Source organism: Galeopterus variegatus, unplaced genomic scaffold, assembly GCF_000696425.1.
Source record: "Galeopterus variegatus unplaced genomic scaffold, G_variegatus-3.0.2 Scaffold6138, whole genome shotgun sequence".
Classification (NCBI taxonomy): Eukaryota; Metazoa; Chordata; class Mammalia; order Dermoptera; family Cynocephalidae; genus Galeopterus; species Galeopterus variegatus.
The window spans coordinates 2,510-12,378 of NW_007732249.1; the positions used below are offsets into that span (position 1 = coordinate 2,510).

The 9,869-nt window shown below is 45.7% G+C and overlaps 1 protein-coding gene across 1 annotated transcript in view; it reads right to left on the reverse strand.

The window, feature by feature from the left end:
- Positions 1 to 207: 207 nt before the first annotated feature.
- LOC103605883 (glutamine--fructose-6-phosphate aminotransferase [isomerizing] 2-like) overlaps positions 208 to 9,869 on the reverse strand; it is a gene marked incomplete at its 3' end in the record, with an annotated part of 35,681 nt that continues 26,019 nt past the window's right edge. Inside the window, exons 5-9 of the mRNA XM_008590484.1 lie at positions 7,272 to 7,330; positions 6,476 to 6,610; positions 4,038 to 4,099; positions 834 to 913; positions 208 to 325 (exon numbers count right to left, since the gene is read on the reverse strand). Coding sequence (XP_008588706.1) covers positions 208 to 325; positions 834 to 913; positions 4,038 to 4,099; positions 6,476 to 6,610; positions 7,272 to 7,330 — 454 coding nt within the window. The remainder of the gene's footprint in view (positions 326 to 833; positions 914 to 4,037; positions 4,100 to 6,475; positions 6,611 to 7,271; positions 7,331 to 9,869) is intronic.

Consider the following 9,869-nt stretch of genomic DNA (forward strand, 5'->3'; position numbering starts at 1 on the left):
GGGCTGCCCACAACAGTACACAGATGGACACTGAACAAGGATTCCAGGACAAGGGCCATCGAGGGCTGAAATCTGCCTTGGACCCCACCCCTTGCTGAGCCATAAGAAGACAGCTCAAATGGAGGGATAAATAAGAAATGGAGGTGTTTAGGCAGTCATTCTTCGATTATATAATCTCAGGAAAGAAAGGTAAAAAGGTTTAATTACCTTGCATCTGAAGCAAAAAAGAACTCCACTGCTTTATTGCCCACAGCATGGAGGCAGGTGGAGCTGTCCAGTCTCTTCACCCTTGTCTTACAGATATTCTTCACATTCTCAATATTGCCTAGCAAAGGAGGGAATGGATTGCAAATCCCATCAGACTATTTTGTTTGCATAATGTGCAGCAAAGAACCAATTTACTCTTTGAATATGTGTGGGAGAAATTTGCAATTTTTAGCTTTGGCTGCGTCAGCCAAATCATGTAAAAGATCCCCAAATAGCACAGTACTGTTGCAAGAGCATTTAAACAGCTACAGTATGAGAATAATGCAAACAAAAACAAACCAAGAAATACTCAAATCAGGGCACAGTTGCCATTATACAATGCAGCTGCACACTGTTCTACTTTTATGTATGAAAACATCCATAATAAAAAACTTAAAAAAAAAAAAAAAGATGGAGCCAAGTCTCAGTTGCGTGAAAACCTTTTAGACCTGGAGCCACGTAATGGTTGGGCCCAGTCAGAGGGAGGAATCCTAGCCTCAGAGAGGAGTTGACCACATAAAAGCAGCTGCTAGGTCCTGAGACAGTGGTCCGTAGCTGTGCCGTCAAGTCCTTCTTGAGAAACTTACACGTCCTATATAAGATGGGGATCTGTTCAGTGGAGAGTTTGTACTTGCTCCGCACCCCGATGAGCAGTGGACTGCCTCTCCTGCAGGGAGAAGAAGGCATCAAGTTACCCACTGCCTCCGCACCCCAGGGCTGGGTGACCTCCTAGCATCTGAGGTGGGATCCCCAAATCTAGCCCTTTTCCTGCCACGGAATGGATGCCTTGACTACGGGAAGATGTCCTCAAGGTGGGGAGCAACAAACAACAGGCGAGCACACAAATCCTAGCTCACTAACATGGCATCACCTGCCTGCACAATGAACCTGGTAACCTGTCTTGCCCCCATCTTCACAGGAGCTGGGACTCCTCCAGTTCAGTAAATCCCCACGTGTGACTAACCCTCGTGGTCAGATCGCAGAGGCTGAGCAGAGGAAGCACTGACGGCATGTTGACCCTCCACTGCCTCCATTCGCCATGTGTCTTTAAAGTGGGGGCACTCGGCACCCAGGATCTGCTCAAAGACTCCCTTTTTTTCCTCTCTTTCATCTAGTCCAGTTATTCTCCAGCTTTAGTAACACTAAACAAACTGACTTTCGTGTATTCTCTGCTTTGTGAGCCGCTTAATGTGCCTTCAGGGGTGGTTTTGTTTCCACCTAAGTGTCACCTCATGGATGAAGCTTAGACTCTTTGATCTGTACAAGGTGGACTTCAAAGTAAAGAGGACAGTGGCCTTCACAAGGCAGAGTCTTGGGGAATTCCTGCAGGTGGCCAGGAGGAGGGACTCTCACTCCGCTCTTCTCTCCCAGCGTCCGTTTCAGGCACCAGCTCTCTGAGCATCTCAGAGGAAATCTTCAGTAAAGCTCTTCACTGATGTTTCTTTCTGGCTCACAACTTCTGGTGGTGAATGTGTTTGAGGTATTATTCCATGATTTTAATGACATCTTCCCTCCCAAATCTAATTCTTTGTTTATTCTTATAAATTACATCACACAAATAAAATTTTCAGTGCATAGTGGTAAGCAGTTCACTTTGGTAACTCGGACACTCCATACCTGTGATTCTTAGTCCGAAGCCAGGCAGGTAAAATTCCAATAGTTACCAAAAGATGTGTGCCTGCCCCCACCTCCCACCCCCCAACCAGCTATACCCACACATGTTAACTTACTAATGAGAAGAAAACACTGAGTAAGTTGTAATAAGACAATGCAAGAGAGCTGTCTCAAACACATTAAGTCGATAAAATGGGGTAACATTTCACCTCAATCAATTTTTTGCTAACTTAGATCAATGAACTAATGAAGTACTTGTTAATCAGCCTAAATCAAGTCCACAAATATTCATCTGGTCTGTTAACCTGACTCAGTACAGTCCCTAAATGTTTGTTCAACAATGACAGACCGGTAGTGTTGACCTGTTTGGACCCCAATTCTGACTTCTCAAAGTGGGGGACAAGTTTGTGGCTTTGAAGAAGGCACAGTGAGCACCTTGAATATTTTGGACAATCTTTTATTTTGTCTAAAGCAAATCAGAGACATAGTTCTGGGTCCAGTGGGGAACTACCTTAAATAGTCTTTATAATGATGACAGTGAGAAAGTATGCAGTTGTCTAGTTTTCTTGGCAAATGGCTCCCCCAGATTTTATTGTGTAGATTGAGCTCTGTGGTTTCTCTAGACTTTGAAACATGTAGTTCTCCCAAGATATCCAAAGATTGTCCTGGAGGTTACAGAGCCATCAGTTACAGGCAATTAAAAAAAAATTAAAGCTTTATTGCTTTCTTCTGCATTCATTTTAAGTGGTAATAATATGATAATATCAGGTTTAAAAAGGGGCTTCTAAATTTGACAGGAACCAACTGGTATGTTATATTTAATTCTATGATTTGAAGGGATGAATTCCAAATGGTTCATTAGTTCCAGTCTTGGAAATAATAAAATCATGATAAATTCATATCATTCTCTGCCTCGTGGGGAACAGTCTGTGAGGAACAGTCTTACCCTTTCAGTCTCCCAGGGCCACATGTGCATTCTTGATGACTCCCCAATGGCTTCAGAATGGAGTCTGCAGCCTGCAGAGCACTGAGGCCCTTTAGAGCTGGACCTCTGTCCACACCTCTGCTCCCCACCAGCCTGTGAGGTTCATGGGGCAGTGTCTGCACTACCTTGTTCACTGCTGTCCCCCATGGCTGGGACACAGCAGGTGTCAGGAAGTGCACACTGAGAATGGAAGAGCCTCAAGTCCCACCAGTGCCCTTCTACCTTGCTGCCACCCTGGCCAAGCAGGGATGCTGGAAGTGCCACATTCTCTCTGGGCCCTTTGCCTTTGCTCACGATGGTTCCTCTGTCTGGAACACTTTTCCCACTGCCCACTTTCCCCAAGCTGACACCTGCTCCCCCTTATGCCCCTGGTGCAGTGGCCTTCCCAGCCCCCATCACAGAGCATCACCATCCTCTGCCCTTCTCTGTCCTCCTGCACACCTGTCCAGTCCTTAAGGGCAGGGATCAGGTTGGGTGTCGTTAGGTCCCAGGACCCAGTACACAATAAGTGCTCAACAAATATAAACTGATGGGTAAATGGATGGATGGATGGATGAATATAAGATCACAGGATGGCACGTTATCCTCTTCAGTGAATCTACACAGCACCAGGGGCCATGGACATGTGGACTGAACCAGGACCACAGATGGACATGTGGACTGAACCAGGACCACAGATCGACATGTGGACTGAACCAGGACCTCTGGGCTGATTCCTGGGACATTGCTTCTGCGAAGGTGAAGAAGTTTGAGCTCTGAGCCTTCAAGGCCTCTTCTGTACTGGATCAAAATCAATGTTCACTTGGACACCTAGTTTTGTGTTCATAAGTTTGCATGCTTTTTCTTAAAGGAGGTCCCGCAAATTGTGTAGGCTTCAAGCCCCACAAAACCTGGATCTGCCCTTTCTATACAGTTTAATTTTGAATTTGAATTTGTTGTCAACCTCTGAAAATCTGGAGATTTCAAATAGAAATCTAACTTTCTGATTTCTCTTTTTAAAAATCAGAAGCTGTAGTACCACTGTCATACAGACGGTGCAGTACAGTCTCTGGGGCTAAGCCACAGTTGTCCCTCAGACACAGCAAGCAACTTCTAGTTTGTCAGAGGCCCTACTCCTGCCTCGTGCCCCAAGATAAATGATTTTATTTTATTTATTTGTTTGTTATTGGAAAATCAATGTGTTTTGTTTCACCTTGTGGCAACGGCTTCTCCCGGGTAGTGGATGCTCTTGAACACCAACGCGAATGCACCTTCCTGAAAACATGAAAAAAGAGTGATGAACGCTCGTTCTGGCTAGCCAAGTGCTGCAGCCTGGCCCAAGGCCCCAGCAGGGTCTCCCTGGGCCCCTCTTCATGGCAGGAAGTCCTGGGGTCACTCAGGGAGCCCAAGACAGGAACAGCTCATGTAGGGTGACATCAGGAGGGAAAGTGAAACAGACAATACCACGCTGAAGTACCAAAGACCAGAATTGAGAATTTCACCATCAGCAACATAAAGCACACCTGCCCAGGCCCAGAAGGAACCCGTCAGGGATGCCCAGCTCTGTGATGAGTTAGGTAGACTGGTGCAATTAGGAAACCAGAGCCACAGGAAACTAGAGCCAAGGCCAGGGTGCCCTGCACTGGGTCTCAGGGATGCCTTCTCAGGGAGCACCTGTGAGGGCTAAAGGGGCTGCACTTAGCTCAGCCCACAGTAGAGCCTGGGTTCAGATCTTGGCTCCATCCCTTAACAGGGCAATCACTTTAGACTTCTTTGTGCCTCATTTTCCTCATCTGTGATGGAGATAAGAATAGTCCCACCTCGTATGGCTTCTGTGATGACTATAAGCTAATGTGCTGACGTGCTTAGAACAATGCCCGGCATACAGCGAATCCAAGGGAAGCATGAGTTGTTCTTGCTATTATTACTGTTTCTGTGGCTATGACTGTCATACCTCTGCGCCTTAGCTTGTTGGTTTGTGCAAAGCCAGAACTAGAATCGAGTTCTCCTAACTCAATACTCGAAATGCTCTTTCTACTTGAATTCTTGCTATATTCTCCTCGACATTCTGACCATCTTGTACTAATTTACCTCAACCCTAGTAGAACTCAGTTATATACAACTGGCTGTAAATCTGAATTTCCATGTGAAATCCCCCATTTTGGTACCTTGGGCAGCCCAAGGCCCTGTGTGGCCATATGTTGTGCCCACTTTTGCCAACGCACCTGCACAGCTGGAGGGACCCAGCGTCAGTGTCCCCAGGCCTCAAAAAGGGCCTTTCAAACTGCCCAAAAGAAGGAGCTTCAGACAGACCCTGCTGCTTTTGTCAACAGTGAAGTACGACTGAATAGAAAAACACTTTATGTTCTCCGCCAAAAAGAGCCCAGTATAGCTTCAGGTAAGAAAAGTCACAGAAGTTTAAAAGTGCCATTACTGGGGTGATATTTTCAAAACTTAAAATTACAAATGGAAAAGAAGAAATACAAAATTGGTTTACTGTACATTATACAGTAGTGGTTTGCTGTACACAAAGTATGGGATAGGCTCTTATTTATAAATATGTCCTCTAAATTACAGATTCCCCAAAATGGGAGTCATAGGATAAATGGTTTCAACAGTAGATTTGCTTTTTAAAAAAGACTCTGGGGCCAGCCCAGTGGCGCACTGCTACAGTGCGCCGCTTGGGAGCGCGGTGGCGCTCCCACCGAGGGTTCGGATCCCACATACAGACCGGCCGCTCACTGGCTGAGCGAGGTGCGGGTGCAACACCGAGGGTTGCGATCCGTTGCCGGTCACGAAAAAAGACAAAAAAAAAGGAAAAAAAAAAAAAAGACTCTGAAAATACCCACTCAAGGATGACATATTTTAAACCACAATGTGGTGCCCANAGGGTTGCGATCCGTTGCCGGTCACGAAAAAAGACAAAAAAAAAGGAAAAAAAAAAAAAGACTCTGAAAATACCCACTCAAGGATGACATATTTTAAACCACAATGTGGTGCCCACAGCAGCTTTTGACCAGAATGTTACGGATTCTTGGCCCTGAGCACTGTCCCCAGGTGCCCATGGCCTTGGAGGAGCTATTGGACGACAATGACGCCGTGAGGTTGGGCTCTGGGATGTCTGGAGCCCTCCCTCCTCCTCCCCATCCCATTTAGGCTGTCTGCTCCACCGCCTCCTCCAAGAAAAGCCTCTCCTTGCACAATCCCCCAGGGCGCACTGGCCTTCTCAGGGCCTTTCCTCCTTGGACCCTGCCCTCTGGTACATCACAATCTCTCCCTCTCCTGGGTCATTCCCTTCAGCATGCAGACATGCTCTCATATCTCCTATCACAGAAACAACATCCTCCCTTGGAACCTCAACCCTCTCCTGCACAACAGACCATCACCACATTCACATGTGCATTGTCAGAAGTCATAGACTGTAAGGCCAGTCACACAATTCCAGAGCTGTTAAAATGAAGCAAGGAGCTTTCTAATGGATGTTTACCGCACAACTTATCCCAAGTCTACAAGGATGCAACATCTTAAGGCCAGATGGCTGTAGATGAGCCATCTTTTATCCTCCGTACTTTGTACAAATTTGCCTAATAAGTGCTTAAGAAAAATGAAGGAATGAAGGAGTGATTTAGGCAGAGGGGACTTGTAACTCACCAACTGCTGAATGACTCTCTCAACCAGAGTTGAAAATGTAATGTCCTCAGTTTCCCTGTTGTCAAAGATGTATTTGATCAGCTTGGCGATGGTCTCTGTATCTGTTTCTGACTCAAACTCATAGCCTTTGCTTTCCTGGAATATGTGGTTGGACACAGTGTCAGATAATGGTCATTGTGCAATGCTGGCCTGGCAGACTTCCTCTCTCCTCCCTTATGATTTGCTCTTGGAGTGACTTAAGGAGAGAACAAGGAAAACTGGGAAGGGATGAGAAATGTTTGCCAGAATCACAAAGCCAAATACTTCTGACTCATTCCAGTATTCCCTGAGATCATCCCTCCTCAGAAGCTTGTCCTTGCCATTAATCTGGACATTGCAAAATAACAGCAGTCAAAATGATAAAATATGTTGAGTCAAAGCCACCCACATCCCAACCAACACCGCACAATCTCTTCAAACTTCAGACACTCACCATTTCACTACCCACCCCACATTCCATTTGGTGTATGAGTCCATGTGTTACATAGTACAGATATTTTAATAAAACTAAGTTCATGATATTTCGATTCTGTGAATCTGCAGTGGCCCTTGGGATAAACGCTAAAGCCCTGGTATCTCAAAACAAGGTCTGGGAGGCTGGCTTAGCTGGCGCAGAGGCTCCGGCCTCAGTGTTGTGGCTGAGAGTGGAGTCACGCGGCTCCTGCCTCTGTTTCCACAGGGAAATGAGCTGGTTGGGAGGTTTCTGGGGAAGACAAATACCACTCAGCTTTGATGTTACCCAAGGGAAGTATCTTACCAGAAATTTCCTCAGATCTTTGTAGTTTGTGATGATCCCATTATGGATGACAACAAATTCTGAAAGAAACGTTTAGTCAAGAAAGAAATGTTATTAAGGAATGAAGTCAGATGCAGAGGAAGATAATTTGACAGCTTGAAAACTCTCTGCCAGTTCCGCTCATATGAAGACTTCTGGTAAGAGCAAGCTTCATTTACAGTGATTGCAGCTGATGTCCACGACGACTACAGTTTAAACTCAAGAAAATGCATATTTCTCTTTCAGTAACAAGCATCCATCAGCCTGACCACGCATAAAGCTCTTACTGCGGTCTACAATATTTCAAGTAGGCGTTGACATTTATATCAAATGGGGGATGATTAAAGTTTCATTATCCAGAAATGATTCTAGGCATTCCCAATAGGCTTTAGGCTCAAAGAGGACACAAGCAAATGGTCCACAGAGGTGCTTGACCCCAAAATATTTCAGTTTAAAAATTTTGAGTTTTCACTTTAAAATCCTTGTTTTCTTGGGGGGAAACCCAGAAATTCTGGCACTCCTGGGCTTCTCTGTATTCCAGGGTGGCTGTGAGCGTGGCTCTTTAGCTGGGTTTGCCTGCTGCAGCCGCTCCCCGCTCCTCAAGCACCAGCCACACACCCCACTGCACAGGTGGGACCCCTGGCCGACCCTGAGAGGGTGGGGGATGTGTCTGCCTCAGTCTCCACTGCATTTTCTCAATATACAGCTGATAAATGAGTAACCAGCCACACACCCCACTGCACAGGTGGGACCCCTGGCCGACCCTGAGAGGGTGGGGGATGTGGCTGCCTCAGTCTCCACTGCATTTTCTCAATATACAGCTGATAAATGAGTAACATGAAAGAAAGTTCTAAGACCAGCCTGACAGTTTTTCTGGACAAGTAACCCCCATCCCCACTCACTCTAGATAATAGAAATATTCCTATTGCCCTTGAGATTCGATAATCCCATGGGATGTGTCTAGATGTCGGATGCTCTTCATAAGTATTGACTATTATTCAGTGGTCCTTTGGATCTCCAATTCAAGTTTTTCTTCAGTTCAGGAAAGATTTCTCCTATTACATCTTTTAAAACCTTTTCTGTTATTCTTTTTCTTTATTTTCACCATGACTTCCTCTCAATTAAAAAACAAAACCCAAAAAACCCAAATTGTTATTTCTGTAAGCTCACACAAAAATTGGGGGGCTCAAATAAGAAAAGCCCAATTTCAGCAGGTGTGCCGTCCACAGCAGAGCCGTGCCACAGCTTTATGTATTTATTTATTTATTTTTTACTGTTCCATTTGTTCTGATCTCTTCTTGGGTACACGAGTTATCCGTATGTTGGATCTCTATTAACTGGCTCCATATCCATTTCCTTCTTCAATTTTTTTCACATCTATTGTGACATTGTTTCTTTACATTATTTTCTGAACTCTGTTACATTTTCTTCAGTTTCTATTCTCTTAACTTCTCATATTCGTTTGTTTCCTAGAATCTATGTTTTCTTTGCAAGAACTTCTTTGCGTAATTTCCTTGTGCAGTGTAGTTGCTAGGTCTAAGAGTTCCTTAGAAGTATGCTCTTTAGCTATCTCTGATGAGTTGTTAAAGAAATTTTACTAATCTTTGCTTATTGCCCATGTTGTTTTCTTTTCAATTACTCATCCTGAGTCAGGGCAGGAGTTTCCAAGTTTGGGTGTGGATGGGTCTCTTTGGAGCCTCCCTGCTTTGGGGACACAGTCAGAATCACTGTCTGCATTTTCTGATGAGGTTCACCTTATCACTTGGGTGGGCAGGAGGCTGTGGCTGGAGTGGCAATGTCTCAGGGCACAAGGTCTTGGTACAGTGCGTTCTCAGCCAACACTGCCGCTCCAGGGTCCAGCTCGTGCATCTGACCTGGGGTTTGGCCAGCTGTATACTCTGGGTTCTCACCACCATGTGGTCTGCTGTTCTCCTCCTGGGTGTAGGGTGTCTGCCCCAGTTGTGGGATACCCTATGTTCAGGGCATGGACCAGACCCAAGAAACAGTCCCCAGCAAAAGCCTCACCCTGACCACATGGACACACATGTAGCCCCAGCCCCTCTGCTATCTCCAGCTGCTCTGCTGAGTGAGGAGGATGGGGCTCTCCTTTCATTCTCTGGAGGATGCCTTCCTTTCCAAATTGGGCAGGGTGAACTGGTGAACTCCTGCAGGGTACTACAAAAAGAAGCTGTACCACCTTGCACTCTCTGTTGGGGTGGGGGTGTTGCCCTTCCCACCCAGTGCTGCACACTGCCTTGGAGTGCCACTGATCTGTAGTTGCTAAAGGACACTGAGCAGGGAGGTGCTGCTTTCTCCCATGGCCTGACTTCCGCGAGGATTAACTGCAGTGAGCCTTGTCAAGAGTGTAGCAAAGTGCCTGCTCATAAGCCCCCAACAACCACTCTGATGTACGGGATCCCTACTTTACTATTGGATCCCTGAGCACCACCCGTGCTGAAGTTTACAGTAACTTAATTCATTTTTTAACTGAAATAAACTTTAAAAAGAAAATGATACATCACTACTTAAATAGAAAAGTAGTATCATTTGCCAGGGGATGTCTCAGGGTGTGGGGCCCTG